Raw genomic sequence first — 19,705 nt, forward strand, 5'->3', positions numbered from 1 at the left:
CGTTTAATGGTTTAATTTGAAACAATAGTTCATGCTTAACTAATGAGAAAATTCCATTTTTCAAACAGCTCTCACGAACGGTCTAATAGAAAATTTCGATCGAATTTTAGCATCGAGGACTAAAATTGGAAATTGCAGCCGCTGTCCAGGATGATAGTTTGACCTAAATTAATACAAAAAAAATTCAAAATGTATGAAAAATATGTTTAAAAATTTTACCTCAAAGAGTTATGCAAAGCCATAGCGGAACACAGTGTATTATAAGTATTTTTGATTCAGTATTTAGTACATGCGGTATCCGTATGAAATTAAAACTTTTTTTTTTTTGAATAACTTACATAGTTCTTAATCTAAAATCTGTAAATTTGTCCTAATTCTATTTTAAACTGTCTCATCATCTAAATGAGTTTGAGATTCGATGTTAATCATCTTATAGTGTCATTGTACTTGACAGAATTTATGGCACGCTGCGGAGCAAACACAATCATTAAGGTTCTGCGAATCATTTTCTTGACTAACTGCCAAATGATCTATAAATTTGCATTGTCACGAAATGAAAAAGAAATTTAAATTGTATAATTTTTTTTTTTAGAAATATGACGTCAAGATTGAGTGATGTCAATAAACTTTATTGAAGTTTATTAACATCGTCGCCAGACTTAGAGCAAAGAACAGCCGAAAAGAACAACAACATAAGATGTTCAGTATTAATTATTCAGTGAAGATCTTTCTAATTCAATAATGTATAATATACTGCGTTAGACCCCCAAAAAAAGGCTGACAAATTTAATAATTTCTCGCACCCAGAATTTTTAAATATTTATTATACTCAATTTCTTTTAAAATTATGAAATGAAAGATACCACAAACTTTTTAATGAGATAATCAATGCATTTATAACAATCATATACCATTTTTATGTATTCAAAAGTATTTCGGCAGGTCCATCAGCTTCGATTTTATCTTTTTTTTTTTACGGTTTGTTTTTGTTCTGACCAGCATTTTTTTACTCTAATCATGAAAAATGGTGCAAAATGCCAATATTAAGAAAAGTCATAATTTCATGAACATAAACAACGTTTTCGATATATTTTTATTTTTTGTTATTTGTTTGAAAACCGCTATCATTCCAATATACATAGAAAAAAAAATTCGGCAACAGTTACCGTGCTGACATTCCTGCTAAAAAAAGAGACATAATTCTGGTTAATGAAACCAATCTATACGGTATTTAAACCATTCACTTGGTACCCGGAAATTCTGATTTTTGAAATTATAGTGCTTATTGCCACGCATTTAGTAAAAAAAAATTAAATAAATAAAAAGTAATTTATGACATGCTCTTAAGTATCGTGGTAAAATTACACCAAATGATGAAACCACATTTTATTGTTAATTTTACCAAAATTATTATCAAAGCACTTCGGTAAAAAATTATCGACTTTTCGGTGTTCCCATAGAGCCAGAAACGCAGGCAATTTTACCCTTTTTTGGCAGTTTTTACCATATTTTTTTTTCTCTGTGTAACTTTGTTTGAACTCTAAACTGATCATTGATTTTGCAGATATTAATCAAATTAGAAAGAAAAAAACTCACCTGATTGGTGATTTTTTTTAAAATAATGATAATTTATAAGAAATTTAAGTTATTTGTTCGTTTTTAAGTCCGAAAAATATAGATAAAATAGGAATAGAAGATCATATAGGACAGGGATGGCGAACCAATGGCACGCGTGCCACTTATGGCACGCGACACAATATTTTGGGCACGCCACCGATCACAAAGTTCACTATGAAGCATATTAACAATTCAATTAAAATTCACAAAAAAAGAACAATTAATGCCAAAAAAGCAATTAATAACCATAAATTACAAGCGAAAAATAAATAACTAGCATAAAAAATTAACAGTTCTGCTTAAACTAACATTTTATAACCCTAATATATGTTATTTGCCATCTAATCTGCAACAACAGAAGTCACACTGATGTTACTTTAAGTTGAATTACGCGTATAACTGAAACATTGCAAAAAAAAAAAAATTTTAGTAAATAAATAGTTTTGAGTTGATAGTATTTAGTATTATTATTTACCCAATAATCACGAATTCAAAACTATTTATCGGCACGTCTATGACCTCATTAAAATATATTTTAGAAAAAATGGCACGTTGGTGCATGAAGGTTCGCCACCCCTGATATAGGAAGTACAAGATAATATAACTTAAAAACGTTGCTTTCAGTTTAAAGGGACTCAAATTGCGGCTTTTTATTTGCATGATCGAAGGCGTTTTTAAAGACACGCAATTGTGTATTTCTCCTTTTTATTCATTCGTCAATCAATCTTCAACAATCAACATTAAAAGCACAATCTATTTTATTTGTAGAAAGCATTTTGCAATCGATCTCAGAATTCCAGTTCGTTGAACCACCCCTCTTTGGATGGCATCCAGTCACTGCAGTCGAAACTCGTCAACAGTTACAAGGTTTCCGCCAAGTACCGGAAAAGTGCTTTGCACGTCATTCTCCAATCAAAAAGATTAAATTTAAAAACAACAATACTGTTTGTTTTCCGTTCAAGATGAATAGAATGCAGATAATTGAATGACGTAGCGTAAGTTTCGAGTTAAAATTAATTTGGAAAAAAATCTTTTGCTTAAAACATTCTATAATACTTAGGGTTTTTCGATAAATTATTTTGTATCTCGATATATAGATAAACTTTTCAAACCCCAAAAATTTAACGAAACTCAGGGGATCGACCTTACACACCGGTAAATGAAATCGAAAAGTCGTTGATCATAAAATATTGATGCAATGCAAACAATGAGATTGATATGAATAACTCTGTATAAACTCACACATTTGAAAAACTATTTTTAATGTGTTGTATTCAATTAGTCGATTCAGGCGGTCGACTTATATACCTGTAATGAAGTCGGATAGTAGTTGATTATGCAATATTGATGCAATGTTGAGCCAGATATAAATAACTCTATATCAATTTACGCCATTAAAAAATTATTTTTAATGCATCATATACATTTAATGTTGAATTTTTTTTATCATATTCTCTTTACATTTACAGGGTTTTTTTTAAAGAAGATGCAATAATTTAAATTAGCTTCAGAAAAAAAATTATGGATAAGAAAAGTAACGAAAATTTATTCAAGCGAATTTCAAAAAATATAGCGCAATGAAATCTTTTAAATCATATCATAAAGCTACAAATTTAAATATTCCAGAACATCATCTATTTCACATTCAATAAAGTTAGCAGTGACGTCATACGCCTCACAGCATTTGTTTATGTCTCTTTATTTGAGGGCAAAGAGAACAATGTGTGATATATTTTTAACATAAGAAAATTTTGTAGACTTTTCTTTTTAATTTAAGAAAATTTAAGATTTGGTTTTTACAGTGGTTGACTTATACACCCGATATATCAGAAATTTGTTATTTCGTAATCAAAAGTAAAGAGTCGATTTAGACACAGATATACGCGATAAGTTAAAATACAGTAAAATGGAAATCATCTCTCCTTTCTAAATTTCTTCCTTCCCCCTCTTTTTTATAAACATAATCTCCTCAAACACGATTGTCAGATGAAAAGTAAAAATATATGTTTACCAAAATAAGAAGATTGTAGATAAAATAATTGTTTCATAACTACGCTTACTATTACTTCATAAGTTCCTCATTTTACTAAGTATGTTAGTTTCCTTACGCGGTAAGTTAGTGCAACGTGAAGCAACTTCTACAGGGGTAAACTTATAAACCCTTTTTCTTAGAGTACCCATGAAAATTTCGGAGGAACATTTCGTTCTTCTATAACAGCGGTTACCAACTGGCGGCCCGCGAAGCCTTTTTTTTTTTTTTTTTTTTTTTTTTTTTTTTGGCCCGCGAACTAAAATATATTATTTGTCCTTTTTTGCAGACAATTTTCGTAAAACCTCTATATGGTTTAAAATACTTTTCCTTCGTTAAAAAAAAAAAACCTAATTTCTTCGTTTCTGTGAAATTTTACATACCAACGTTGCAAAAATATTTATTTCTCATATTTTGAATCTAAGAAAATATTTATCCAAGTACAAAAATAATAGTGTATGTTGCTCTTTTTTATTTCGGTTTTTTTGTATTTTGTGAATATAATTTAGCATGTGCGTATCAGAAATTTTCTCGAAGAAATTCTCCGATTTAACTTTTTGAAACCACTCATTTTGGACGAAATTATTTACATTTGTAAATTTTGTGATCGGAATTTTTTAATATGCAATAAAATATTTTTAAAAATCTACTTTTTATTCTTATTTGTAATGCAATACTTTTGTCTTGTACAACTTGATAAAAATCCGCCAGTAATATTTAATATTCCTTCAAAAACAAAAGAGTCCTATATAAAATTTTGATACAGCTGCGGCCCGTTATTTGGCTGGTGTTCTTAATTGCGGCCCCCGGCCTCACGTGATTTGGAAACCCCTGTTCTATAATAAGTACGGTGATGCATCTGCTCTGTGATGAACTGAAATTGGCCCATCGTAAAAACACAGAATTCTTTCCTTCCTTTTTTGCGTTACACTTTAGTAGTACTTATTTTCGAACTTATTTTGCAATTGAAAATAGTTAGATTATTTCAAATTCGATGTATTTTAATGAATTATTTCAAATTGGATGTTTTCTATTTCGAGTAAGACAAGCAAGTTTAGCATCAATTCTCTTAAATGATACATTCTATATTCTTACACAAAGATTCTTTCACAAATATTTCAATTCTTTCACTATATATTTCTTACTTAACATAAAGACAGGTATTATGCATCGAATATACACAAACTAATTATGCATCGAAGTTGCCAGGTACACAAAACAAAAATACATCACGGTTACAATAAAATACATAAATAAATAATAAATCTAAGTTAAATAAAAGACGCAGACGAGAATGAAATATATTTCAATAAATTCGATGGGTGATACAGCACTGTATTTAGTTAACTTCACGTTGATTAACATTCTAACCTGTATTTAGTTAACTTCACGTTGATTAACATTCTAACCTGTATTTAGTTAACTTCACGTTGATTAACATTCTAATCAATGTGGAGAAACTTAGCTCAACTTTAACACGCCATTTTGCTAATAAATGATCAGCTAGAGCTGGCGTCATAAGTCAGTTGTGTGGGTATCCGTGGTCTTCTTCTTGAAGTAAAAGTACACAATTCAAGAATTATTTAATTTTTGTCTCTTTTTAGACATAATTCACACAGATATCTTTATCAAAAGCTCAATGACAATGAATTGCCTATTTATCTATTTTTAAAGCTTTGTACAAAACTTTTAAGGTTTTAGAAATTTTTCCTTCGCGAGGATTATTTTCATTAAAATCGGTTCAGTAGTTATAGAGAAAATCAACCAAGTCTGCAAATTCTCTTAATTTCTTACACCAGTATACTTTAAATTATATGTAAGGGAAAAAAATGTTCCATGAAAGATCTATCCCGCGGTATTATGTCCTCTAGGGAAAATGACGTAAGCAGGCTGTCATAACCTTGATCATACGTAAATATTAGCAGGGGTCTGTCCAGACATTTTGTGAAAGGTCCGTTTTTCGTGTAATTGTGAAAAAATTACTCACATTCTTTCAACCGGGGTCTGTTTTCATGAATTTGTGCAAATAGGGTCCTTTATTGCAAAAAAAAACTTTTTCAAGGAGTTTTAAAATAGTAAATAGATAACGAGATTATGCTCAGCACTGTAAAATTGTAATTAAAAAAATTAAATTTTCAAAAATAAACAGCAATTACTGCTTTTAAATTAGAGATGCAACATACAAATATTTGGGTATTTAGCCTATAATGCTGAACGCAGAATATTCATTTCGGACGAATAATGGAAGAATCGTCTGCCGAACACAAAACTTAATTCGTTTACATCCATCTTTCTTGTTTTCTGCCCTGGAAAGGGTTTATTCGATTAACAAAATATTAATGAAGATAAACAAATTTGTGAAGGGTCCGATTAAAAGAAAAATCTTTTTGTGAAGGGTCCGTTTCTAAGTTAAAATATTTTGTGAAGGGTCCGTTTTTAAGTTAAAATATTTTGTGAAGGGTCCGTTTTTAAGTTAAAATATTTTGTGAAGGGTCCGTTTTTGTAAAAAGATATTTTTTGAAGAGTCCGTTAAGGGACCCAAATTTCTTCTAAACAGACCCCTGATTAGCTTTGCCGTGAGTATAGTCAAAACATAGAAACTACTACACAATCAAAGAATGCTAATCTAGAGCAGCTTCAAATATTTTAATAAAAATATAAATCCCGTTTCCTAAATTAATCAAATGCTTTTTTTCATCTATGCAACATTCTTCGACTGTAAGGTCCTTTATTTAAGTGAACTCTTCACTAAAGGTATGTTTAAGCTTAAATATTGTATGACGCAAACATGCTTTTTCATTATTTGTCTACAAAGCCAGGCCATTATGTTAATAAATCTCCAGCAGCTTTAAATAACTTAGCAACGAGGGAATATTAAATTATCTCCGGAGGAAATAAAACTTTCCTCATAAATTACACTCTAGCCAGAAGTAAATAGATTTAAAAGGGAGCCTTACTTCGTAATTGGGGGAGCTGGGAACATCAGAAGGAGAGTCAGATGATGATGATGAAAGATGAGGAGGAGTTGTGGAATAAGGAGTTTTGGAGTCGCTCTCCAAGTTCAGAAGATTCTCCTCTGTCTCCTCCGTGATCTGCGGGAACATTTTCAACTCCTTCATTGTGACATTGGACACCTCCCTAAAAAAAGAAAATATATCAGAAATTAATATTAATGATCGTCGTCTCAAAAACGTGTCCTTAACTACTCTTCTAGAGTTAAAATGGAAAAGGTCAATGACATTTTAACTAACGCATTAACTGAAAATTATTAGTAAAAGTCGCACAATAATAAGCATATAATTTTTTTGAATTTCTGTTATTATAAATGTATAGAACACAAAAAAATCATTGTAAATAACTTTTGATTTGATGATCGGAATTTCAGTACTAGGACTCAACCTTGAAGAACTCGATGGGGTGATCTCAAATATACTAATTAATTGGTGTAAACGATATTTTAAGTTACGAAATCAGACAGAATAATGCACTTTCCCTGAATATAGTACATGCTTTATTATTATTATTTTTCTGACGGATTTGAAAATTAGACCTTTAAAGTATAGGGGATAGCCGCAATCTGTGAAATACAGTCCCTATAGTTTGATTACTAGAGCGATCCAAAGTTAGAACTCCTTAATTTTATGTATTTCGCTATGTCTAGACAATTCTTTAAGCGTACCGAAACATTTTTGAGCATAATTATAAAATTCATCAATCCGAAGAAAATTCCTTGCAAAAAATAATTCGTAATAATTATATACTACTTTTAATAATTTCACTTAATAATAGTTGAAAAAATTTAGAATTGTAATGTATAAAATTTTTTACACCGTTTTAAAGAATTTAATAAGTTTCAGTAAAAAATTCGAATGAAATTGATAGTATAATTTCTGAGAAATCGAATTTTAAAGAAGTTATATATTTAAAATTCGATTTTTCAGGAACTATTCTACAGATTTAAATAATTTAAAAAATTTTAAATAATTATTAAAAAAAATATTTTTTGCATTAAATTAACTTTATATGAACGAATTTTATAATTGTGTGCAAAAATTTTTCGATTCGCTTAAATACGCATTAAATGAACCAAGCTTTGAACCACTGTATTGGGACCTACCTATATTTTGAGAGTCAAAAATACGAATCTGTAGAAAAAAAAGGGATGTTTATTCAGATAAAATACGTTTTCGTGTCATATTTCGTAATATAAAATATTATCTGCACTACTTAATTAGCATACTTGAGGTTACTCCCTTAAGCTATTAAGATTGAGTATATGAAGATCCAATCATTAGATCAAAAGTTATTCAGATGATTACCATCATTATTATTATTATGGATAATAATATTATTTTGTGCATTATACAGGCAAATAGTAACGTTTAGAAATATTTGAAAGAAGTTCAGCTTAGCCCGTTTGTGGATGAAAATATTACGAGTATCTATTTACAAAATACAATTTTTATACATATGGAATTTTTATACAGATACAATTTTTACAATTATATTTTGGTGTCTTTACTACAAAGGAAATGAGGAGAGTTAAAATAGAGATGATGAAAAATAATTACACAATCGATAAATGATAGATTAGATAGACTCAACTCTATCTGTGTGTTAAGTTTTAAGCAGATCATGAAATATATAAAACTAAATTTAACACATTTAAGACTTAGCAAGTCATACTCAAATTTAATGTAATAAAATTAATTGCTTTAGTAAGCAAAGATGTTATTTCCCGATTTAGGTGTGACTGGTATTTTATTTACTTTGAAACAGTCTTTATCACCTTATATAGTAAAGTGATACACAGTCGATTACATAACAATAAGCATAAATAACAAAATCGATTCAAAAGCGAACAATTCAAACCAAATACATAAATGTAGCAAAATACAAAATAATAATAGTATTTCATTGTCGAGAAATATTTTTTACTTAATATTATCGAAACAGAGAGAAATACGATACCGACATAAAAAAAATGACAAACACATCTCATATGTATCTGCTGATATAAATAAATAATAAAAAAGTCATAAAAATGTAAAATACAAAATAAATGTAGTCATAGTAATATTACATTTCAAAATTATCGCTTGAAAATATTACTTATTAAATTAATCAAAGCTTAATTAGTAAATATAAATGTGATACCGACATTAAAAATTTCAGAAACTTTCTCATATTTATCTGCTGAGAACTGCCGATGTAAATATAGAAAAATACGAAATATATGTAGTCATAATAATATTTTATTTTAAATAATCGTCTGAAATATTACTATTATAATGTATTTTTACTAAATGCAATCGTAGCTTAATTAATAAATATAAATGTGAAACCGATATAATAAAATACAGACACATCTCATACGTATGTGCTGAGAATTGCTTAAAGTAAAATACAAAAAAAGTAGTCATATTATAGTATTTTATCATTGGAAAATATTATTTAAATACAATCGAATTAAACTAATTAAAAGATATAAATATGATACCGACGTAAAAAAAATACTGTATTTTCTGAGAAATGAACATAAGTGTAGTAAAATACAAAATAAACGTAGTCGTAATAATATTCCATTTCAAAAAAATCGTCTGAAAATAGCATTTATACTCAATGAAATAGAAGCTTAATTATTACTTAAAAGCTTAACGAAGCTTAATTAACTACTACTATAAATGTCTTACCGAATAAAATACAGACACATCTCATACGTATCTGATGAGAACTATACTTGTAATAAAATAGAAGAAAAATGTAATCATAATAGTATTTCATTGTCGGGAAATATTATTTACTAATACAATCGAAGTTTAGAAAATATAAATGTGATACCGACATTAAAAATAAAATACAGATACATCTAATATGCATCTGCGAAAACTGCCCATACAAATGAAGTAAAATACAAAATAAATGTAGTCATAATAATACATTATCTCAAAATAATTGTTTGAAAATAATTCGTGTATTTACTAAATGCAATAGAAGCTTAATTAGTAAATATAAATGTGATACCGACACAATAAAAATTTTTCTCACATGTATCTTGCTGATAACTGCTGGGAGAAAATTACAAAAAAAAAAAAAAAAAAAAAAATGAAAATGTAGTCGTAATAATATTTTATTTCAAAATTATCGTTTGAAAACATTATTTACTAAATGCAATCCAAATTTAATTAGTAAATATAAATGCGATACCGACATAATAAAATTCAGACATATCTCATTCATATGGTATCTGTTGAAAATTAATAAACGTAATAAAATACAATATAAATGTAGCCATAATAGTATTTTATTTCAAAATAATCGCCTCGAAGTATTATTTACTTAATACAATCGGAGTTTAATTAGTAGATATAATGTGATACAATAGACATCATACAATAGACACATCTGTGAATCTGCTGAAATCGAGTTTATAATCGGTGTTACATATACATTCTAATTGTTGCCGGAAATCGTTGCTTTTTAGATGGGGCAGTGGCGCGACCTTCAAAATCGACGCATGATTACAGGTGTCCTTTCAACCCTGTAACCTTGACCTTGAAGGCAATCAATGATTAACAGAAGAGCAAATTCCTGCTGAACCAGAACAATGAAGGTAAACAATAAAAGCTGTATTTTTTCCTCCATTAAAATGAATTCCTGTTAATATAAAAGGAAAAGTAAAAGCTCAGCTAAAAGCGGCTTTCGGTATTGTTTGCATGATATTTAAGACTAAAAAATTGGAATGTCGCTAATTCGATCGCAGTTTTAGAAATATATATGCAACGATAAATAAAATTGTCGTTTTAAATATTCGTAAGGATAATATTGAAGTTAAAATATCACGAATTTAATTAACTTCCTTAAATATTTATACGTAGAAGTATTTAAAGTTCGAAGAAGGAATAAAAAACTCATGAGACTAAAAATAATTACTTTTTGTTCGAAGTATCATTGATAGTCCAAGTCCACACCATATTTTTCTGATTTTTTAATTTATAGACTACTTATAACAATTTACTAAGTTTTTATTAACACGTTTTCGTAGTAGTAAGAATGGAATCTTATCATCGAAATTTTTAACTCCTCCAGACTAATCTCTTCTGCAACTCTGTGCTTAGTAGCAATAAGCAGAATTATCGTCATTACATCTTCGGCGAGAAAAAATTGTTGTCGATTAAAATTTCACTACTTTTCTAATTAGCTATAAAATTTTTGCCAAATCTTGAGGTCTGTGTCTAATAACAATAAAAGTTTCAATCATTTTCTGATCGTCACAAATATAATTTATCGCAATTTTTTCATAAAACGAATTTTATTCTAAATTAAATTTCGAACTTGTTCCGACTCGCTAGAGTGATCTCAAATTTTAATTTTATTTTATTTTACAACCGGCACTGAACAGCCGACCCTGAGTTCACGATAATCTAGGTTCAACCCCATAGCCATGTAATTTTAAACCCAAGCCAGATGACAAGGGTACTCCTCGATCAAGCAATAGGACAAACTAGCTTACCTATAGGACTTTTTGATTAAATTGACCGGCATTTGAGTTACATAGAGTGGGAAACCACGAAAACTTCCCACAGTAAACTCGATAGCAAGAGGATTCTCCCTGATGATCTGTCTACCACTGATAATATTTTACGTCGGCACTATGGTTGGGGCGAGGGAGCAGAATTCGTATCAACCAGTCACCGGTGGGATTCTAATGTGGTTCACCTCATAAAAAGGTGAACGCTCAATACCCTAAGCAACTGCGTTTCTCATATTTTAATTGGAGCTCTGTGCTAAATGCAAGTTCCAGTCGTTTTTTGATCGTTTCTAACAGGATTTATCGTCATATCATCGTTAATAGGCCACATAATCATCAATCGAAATTTTGACAATTTTCCTAATAGCTAGAATGTTCAAATTTTAATAGGACCGCTAAGACATCAAAGATAAATAATTTAGTCATTTTTACCAACAAATAAATTTTATCGTCAATTTCGACAACTTTCTGACTAGCTAAATCACTCAAATTATAAGTGGAACTGTGAACCAGATGACAAGTTAAGGTTCAATAGCTTCCTGGTTCCAACAAGAAAAATTAACATCAATTAACGTTTCGGTAACGTTCCAACTAGCTTCAGTGCTGAAAAGTGAATTGGAGTTTTTACTGGGTGACAATGCAAGTTTGAATCGTTTCCTAAATATAGCAAACAAAGTTTATCTAAAATTTATCACTAATCTAGAATTCGGCAACTTTTCGAAAAGAGCAAATTAGCAGGAGCAAAACTAAGAAGAAAATAATAAAATGAAATAAAAAGTTTCAAACCCTAATATTAGACTAAAAAGGAAAAAATTATTCTATTTTTATCAAAACTGAAACGTAGGGTGACTCACTTTCGTTATGAACTTCAATCACAACCGAAAATATCCCCTTCTCTTCCTTTGAAAGTGATGCTTCCAACGTTTTTTAATCTTAACTATGACACAAATATCATTATTTTCTCTTTTTTAGTTAACCTAAAAACGCAGTTTTTAAAAGAAATTTTATTTCCATTTAATCCATAATTAGTTGGTATCTGAATAAATAAGCCGGTATAGCCAGGTTGGTAGAACGCCGGACTCACGTTCCTGAGAATGTAAGTTCGAATTCAGCGGGTCGAAGACTCCCCGTGTAGGAAATGGTGACTGGTGCACGTTTACTCTGACGGGGGTCATTAAGTCTCCATGTTCCCATAACAAAGTATACTTCTGGGGGTACTGAATGGGAGATTGATCGTTCTCTGATTCAGGTCAAAATTACGATCTGTGGAGGAATGAATGGATGTATGAATGGGTCTGCCCTATGAATGGGTTAGACGTATGGGTATGGCAGAAGTCAAATTCTGGGCCATAGATGGCGCTACTGGAAACAAGAACAATCGCACCCCTTGCCTTAATGGCCTACAACTTGAAGAAATAGTTGCTGTTTTTTTTTTTTTTTTGTATTATGGAGCAGGATTAAGTAGTTGTTAAAGAACAGGCAGGACATCCAAAGGAAACAAAAAAGAAGAAAATGAAAGGGCAGTTTTAAATAAATAACTTGCTTGGCCGTAATCGAACACCTCAATCGAAAATAATCCTATCAATAGTATAAAGCTTTAATTCTTCCTGGCAAAAAATAAACATTTTCTTTCGTGCTATAAACTTAATACTAATTAACTAAAAAAGAAATTCCAATCAGAATATGATGTGATATTAATGATACTTAATATCAATTTCAAGTTATGAATGATTGGCATTGATAACTTGAAATTGATATAGAGTATCATTAATCATTTTCACCCAATCAAAAATTCCCACTTAGCATTTTTTTCCCCATTCAAACAGCAAAATTGAAGGGAAGAGTTTAACTATTTACAAAGTATAAGCATAATGAATGTACTTCGATATAATTTAGTTTAAAAAAAAAAAAAAAAGATATAAATCCTAGTGTTTTAAAGGTTCAAAATCATGCATCTTGCACATTTTTAATTTTAGGTATAAATCATTCCCATTTTCCTAATACATTATGACCGGGATGGCCAGCTTGGTAGATCGTTGGGCTCATGTTCGTGAAAAATTGAGCCCAACGATTCGAATCAACGAGTTCGAATCCGGCGGCAGTAGAATCCCCTTGCATTAAATGGTGACTGGTGCACGTTAAATCTGTTGGGGTCAAAAAGTCATCCAACTTCTCAGAACAAAAAACAAGAAACTCACCATCTGACTTAAAATTTCGCTTGATTACAAGCAGGCTTGCTGATATTGGCAAAAGGCATAAGAAACAACGTTTTTTTTTTTTTTTTTAAATAGAGCATATTTTAAGTACTCATACGTTACACTCGCATATTTAGTTAATAACAAACAAAAGAAGGGGTGAGAAATTTTGTAACGACAATTGCCAAGAATTTGATACTCTCATTATATTGCACCGAAAATATTGCATTAATTCTCAAATTCATACTAATTTTAAAAACTTTGCATTTTACAGAGTTGAAACATATTTCAACTAACATGACATTAACATTAAGATAAATTATAGTGATAATGTTCCCCTTAAGAATTGAACAGTGTCGAAAAAATAGATAAAAAACAAAAATATGCAGTCTAAATTAGTAAGTTATCATATTCAGTTAGTTTCTGTTGATAAATCTATCGCGCTAATTTTATTTAGAAGCGTATCATGTTGAGAAAAAGCCACGTTAGAAGTTTCGTAAAGATATGAAAGTAAATTTGAACCTTTTAAAGATGTATACTACCTTTCATTAATTTCAATACAATTCTTGTTTTTTTTTAATCAGTTTGTCAAAAAAATACGAAAGATGATAAACTTTAGAATGAATATAATACTTTCTTTAAAGAAAGAAACATTGCAAGATAATTTAGGACACAAAACAAAATTTTGTTTTAAATCTTCTCTAAATTTAAGTAAGGCTCTTTAGCTATTACCTTAAGCCATTTAGAAGCAATTACTACCCAAGATGCTCAGAGCATTTTATTGATTAGTTTGGATCCAATGTTTTTCTAATCGTATTTGACCACCGACTCAAGATTATTTAGCCTGGCATATGGGTTAAAGTTGCCAAAATAATTTCCCTAAAATCAGTATTCTTATCATATTCAGGTAATCATAAAAAGCATTCCTGCAACAGCCTATTGTTAGCCAGGGTAATCATGGAGGTAGAAGCTGCACAATGTTATGATCAAAGGTATGATGGTGGTAATTTGATCATCATTGCACACCAGCTGCCTTTATTTTCCAAGCGATACCCATCGATGTAAAGCTAACAAGAGGTAAAGTAAGCGAGTTTCAAGTTGCCACTGGGGATCGAACCCCAGTTCTTAAGGACAGTTTAGTGCCTTAACCACTGAGCCATTGCGGTGCTCATGAAATCATGCAGGCGCTTGTTTAGTAATCAAAAATATAAACTTTTCCGACAACGAGCAAAAAAAATATTATTTCACTCATTTTATGGACAATGTTTGACATGGACGGAGATAGTTATATAGGCAAAAACGACTTGAACATTACATAAGGTAACGCATTTTTCGTGCTAAAAAAATAGATATAACTTAAACAAAATATATTTATAAACAAACATAATTGTCATAAGTATAATCATGATAAAACATTTTGATAGTAAAATACATAAGTGTATAGAATTTAATGAGCGGCAGGATATATCTTGGCCAATTTTTGGCTAATTGACATGAGTTAAAAACTGCAGGTCAAAATATTCCAAATGGATATATATAAAAAAATTGACTATTTACAAGATTTTCAAGCGGATAGGGTCATTATGTAGGCTTATAACTAGGGTGACCAGATTTTTTCGGGCAATTCCGGGGACACTCATCTTTACCCCCCCCCCCCCACCCAATTTTATCGACGGAAAAAATTGGACAAAAAAATTTTATCATTTATCTTAAAAAATATATTTTTTTTTTCGTTTACATTTTTTTTATAATTTAGTATTAAAATTATATCGTTAAAATCGTGATCATAACATTTTTACACAATTTTAAAATCTGTTAACAAAACAATTGTATTGCTTTTAAAATTATACTATTTCTAAACACCGTATTTTTCTAAAGAATGAATCTTCTTTAAAATTTCAAGATTTTTTTCGAGTAATTGAGAAAATATGTCACGTGAAAAATCAAAATTAATCAGTACAGATAAAATCGCTTTCACTGTATTCACATCCATTCGCGATTTTTCTTTAGTCCAATAGTTATTTATGCGCGAAAATACCCGTTCTACAAACGCATTGCTGCTTGGCCAGCACATTGCAAGCTCAACAATTCTTTTGATATTTGTGAATGGTATATTGTTTTCTTGAAAATAATTGTTTATTTCGCGCCATTTGTCTGTTATGTGTACGGATTGGTACCATTTATCGTCTTTTGAATCCAAATAACCTTCAAGATAAGTAAACTCGTCAAATAAATCGTCGGAATTAACATTCAAAATTGCACATTTTGAAGAGAGAGACAGAACTGCCTCGTCGAATTCAGACCGTGAAGGCTTACAATCTAAAAGAAGGCACTTCAAATCATACATATATGATCATTGTTATCGTTCCAAGCTTCTAAATATGAAATCGCAGCTTCATAGAATTCTTTCGACGTTTCTAAATAAGAATCTTCAGTAATGATATTCTCAGCAATCAATTTAGTCAATTCAGGTTTTACCACAAGTGGAACAAATTTGGCATTCTTTCGTGCTTTCAATTTAAATATCAAATCCTTGACAACCGCTCCAGATTCAATAACACATTTGTCATCGCTTTCAATTTTCAAGATGCTTTGATTAAAAATTGCAGCATGCGAATGCGCAAAAAACAACCATAACTCGGTTGTTTCACTCTCAAAATAATTCTTCAAGATTTTTGGGCACTTTTTTTCAGACAACATAAATTCTTTAAGAGATGAATAAATTGTAAGAATTCTTTCTACAGCAGGAAGTAATGTCAACCACCTAGCATGAATGTGTCCTAAAATTTGATGATATTCTTGGTCAGCATACTCACAAAATTCTTTCAGTCTTTCAATTCGGACTGTGTAAATTTTAAAATAACTAAGAAGTTTAGATACCGTAACTTCAATATCTACAAGCAAACAATCAAAAGCAGTTTTAGCGCCATTATGTATAATATGCGCATTACACCCAAAACCAAAAATATCTCTTCCTAACTCAGTTTGAAGTTTAGTATGAACATTTTCTGTTCCTCTTCTTAACAATCCTCCAAAATTAGTGTTAGTATTATCCGCAGACAAACCAGCCATTTTATCCTTCAATTGGAACTCGAATAGTGCGTTTAATATTTCTGAAGATAAAATCTTTGCAGTTTCTCCTTTAATTTCGTTTAGTGATACAAGTTTATTATTAATTGGATCTTTAGCACAGTCCCACTGAAAATACCGCATTAAAATAGGAAGTAATTTTACATGATTGTGATTGGAAGTATCGTAAGATATTGTTACAAATTGAACAGACTGTAAATCTTTCTTCAATTCAAGAAATGCCCACGGAGAAAAAACATTGACAGCGATAGCTTCGCATTTTGCTCGGGCTCAAGAAAATTTCTAGTCTACAAATTTCTTCTGTAAATTTGAAGTACAGTCCATGCTGCGAAACGATTGGTTGTGACGAATGGTGTGAAATGCAAGCGTTCCTTCATATGTTGCTAAGTCAAACTCTTCTTTGGATGGTTCCAGCTTACGAAAAAACTGTTTGACGGATTTCGTTTTTGCTGCCAAAGCTTCTTTGTGTTTAATTGTAAGAATGTGATCTGCTATAGCTGTTCGTCCTCCACTTCCAACTGAAAACGTTGCTCCAAACATTGTACATTTTACTTTAGAAGAATTATCAGGATTCGGTTCAATAAATGGAAACCCGTTTTTCCGATCTTCCAAATAATTGCATTTCCTTTTTTTTTTTTGTTTCTGTTGCCATATTGACATCTATTTTAAAGAAATAAAAATATTTTTCTAAATATCTATTACGATAACAAATTATGAGGCTTTCAAAATGTAGAATAATTAGAATTTATAAAAATTAATTAGTCGTAAGTGATAATAATAACAATTTCATAAAAAATGGTTTTATACTTTATTGGTTAGATATTTATAAAATGTTTACTTGATCATAAAATGTTTTAGTTATTTTTCTAAAATAAAACTGAAATGTAGTAATTGTTGTTGTTTTTAGTGGAAATTAGCTAATATTGGCATTTTATGTAACCCAAGATAATAATTGTTTTAAAAGCAGCAACTAATATTCATGTTACGTCTTGTTTTAAACTTCTTTTCTTATATAAACATGTCTGGCGTACAGCCTAAGTAAAAATGTAAACATAACTAGATATTAAAGTTATGTGTTCCAAAATTTCTGTAGTATAAGTTATAGTGTGTTCTTAAAAACTAGTTTACATTTAATTTTCAATGCTTACATTAATTTGTATGAAAATTTTTGAGAAAATAAAAATTACATATAACATATTTTTATCAAATATTTTACACAAAATTTTTCAATTTTATAACCGGGGACAAAACCGGGGACGCAAACCGACCGGGGACACGAGGTCCTCGCCGGGGACAATCCCCGGAAATCGGGGACGTCTGGTCACCCTACTTATAACCCTACATTTGAAAGAATAACCTCTTGTTAAAAATTGATTAGAAACGGTATTGTGGAGAAAGGCATTCTAAAAAAATTGATTATAAGCGGTATTGTGGAAAAAGGCATTAAAAAATTGATTAGAAACGGTATTGGGGAGAAAGGCCTTCTAAAAAAATTGATTAGAAACGGTATTGTGGAGAAAGGCATTAAAAAAATTGATTAGAAACGGTATTGTAGAGAAAGACATTCTAAAAAAATTTATTAGAAACGGTATTGTGGAGAAAGGCATTAAAAAAATTGATTAGAAACGGTATTGTAGAGAAAGACATTCTAAAACAATTGATTAGAAACGGTATTGTGGAGAAAGGCATTCTAAAAAAATTGATTAGAAACGGTATTGTGGAGAAAGGCATTAAAAAAATTGATTAGAAACGGTATTGTAGAGAAAGACATTCTAAAAAAAATGATTAGAAACGGTATTGTGGAGAAAAGCATTAAAAAAATTGATTAGAAACGGTATTGTGGAGAAAGGCATTTAAAAAAATTGATTAGAAACGGTATTGTGGAGGGAGGCATTAAATTAAAATTAAAAAGAAACCTATTTTATTCAACCTCTGTCAGTAAATTCCTACAAACCACTAAACTGAATAAACGGAATATCTAATTTCATTTAAGTCTTGAAATTAAATTTTCTTTACGATAAACGCCACTAGTTCTAGAAACCATCACAGAAAATGACAAGAAAAGAACATTTGAGGGAGAGCAAGAGAAGGCTTCAAGCATAATATAATCATTTCTATTTTCAGAAAAGTTTATAACAAAAACTCGTTCAGAAATTCGCACAGAGTGGTTAAAAAAAAAAAAATTTAAATAAACGGACGAATGGATGTAAGAGACTGCAAATTAAATAAAAAGAAAGAAGAAAAAAAAGACGGTAAACATTGAGAGAGAGAAAAAAATCTGCATCCTCTGTAGAACTTGACCTTGAAAACGACAGTGAAATAGAGAAAGTATCTGGCAACGGAGCATGCCGACGAAATAGAAAACAAAAAAAAAGAGACAGGAGAAAAATGTATTTTCGTGTTCGGCGATAACGCCCGTTCGCTCTTTATATTCCTAGCAAACACGTTTTCGTGAAAATATGGAGCGTCGTTCTTTTTTTATGCTCACTGATACGGCAGCTTTTAAGATAGCAGTTAACTTTTTTTTCTTCAAAAAATAAGTTTATAAACTGGAAAAAAAAACATGTTAAAAATATCAACCACGTGCTTCGGGGTGAATTTTTTGAAGTAGAGAAGGATGATTTTATGGATATGGACTTTTTTTTGGCTCGTTGCCAAAGCTGCACAAAAATTTAAATAAAACATAACCTTATCGAGGTTAGAAACGTGCTTTTTAAAATGATAACTTCCAGTCAGATGAAAGTATTCTTAACACTTAAACGATCTGTGACTTAAAGTATTCTTAAAACTTAAAAGTATTTCGAACGTTTTAACCAAGTTTTTGACAATAAATATGAATTGGAATAAATAAAATATGAATACTTGACGTGAAGAAGTATCAGTACCACTGATACTATCGTTGACGTCACAATATTTCCTCCATTCCCTTCAACACATGAAGAATTTAATATCCTGCACTCTCAATTTGCGACCCTGGACTATTAGAATACGATGTTCTCATTCACGTATTAGCAGCACGATGACGCTTTAGACAAAAGGTCTAGGATTTCCCATTTCTTAAGATAAGTGAAACAACCAAATAAACTAATCGAACTACATTCCAAGTTTCATTTGATAAAACACCACTCAACCACAATCTAATTCCAATGCCAATACCTAAGGCAAAGCCTAGTTCCAATGCCCCTGTAAAATTTCTTTTCATGGTTGTTGTACACAATCCTAGTTGTAATTGGTTTCAAATCC

General features: G+C 30.2%; 1 protein-coding gene across 3 annotated transcripts in view; it reads right to left on the reverse strand.

Moving 5' to 3' along the window:
- Positions 1-19,705, reverse strand: part of LOC107442082 (5'-AMP-activated protein kinase subunit gamma-1) — a 158,223-nt gene that overhangs the window by 109,122 nt on the left and 29,396 nt on the right. For all 3 annotated transcript variants that reach the window (XM_087160735.1, XM_043041592.3, XM_071180070.2), the window contains one exon: positions 6,604-6,784. In XM_087160735.1, coding sequence (XP_087016861.1) covers positions 6,604-6,765 — 162 coding nt within the window. In that variant the 5' untranslated portion in view covers positions 6,766-6,784. The remainder of the gene's footprint in view (positions 1-6,603; positions 6,785-19,705) is intronic.

The sequence above is a fragment of the Parasteatoda tepidariorum genome, chromosome 1 (assembly GCF_982258835.1).
Source record: "Parasteatoda tepidariorum strain Cologne lab strain chromosome 1, Ptep-v5.0, whole genome shotgun sequence".
In the NCBI taxonomy this organism is placed as follows: Eukaryota; Metazoa; Arthropoda; class Arachnida; order Araneae; family Theridiidae; genus Parasteatoda; species Parasteatoda tepidariorum.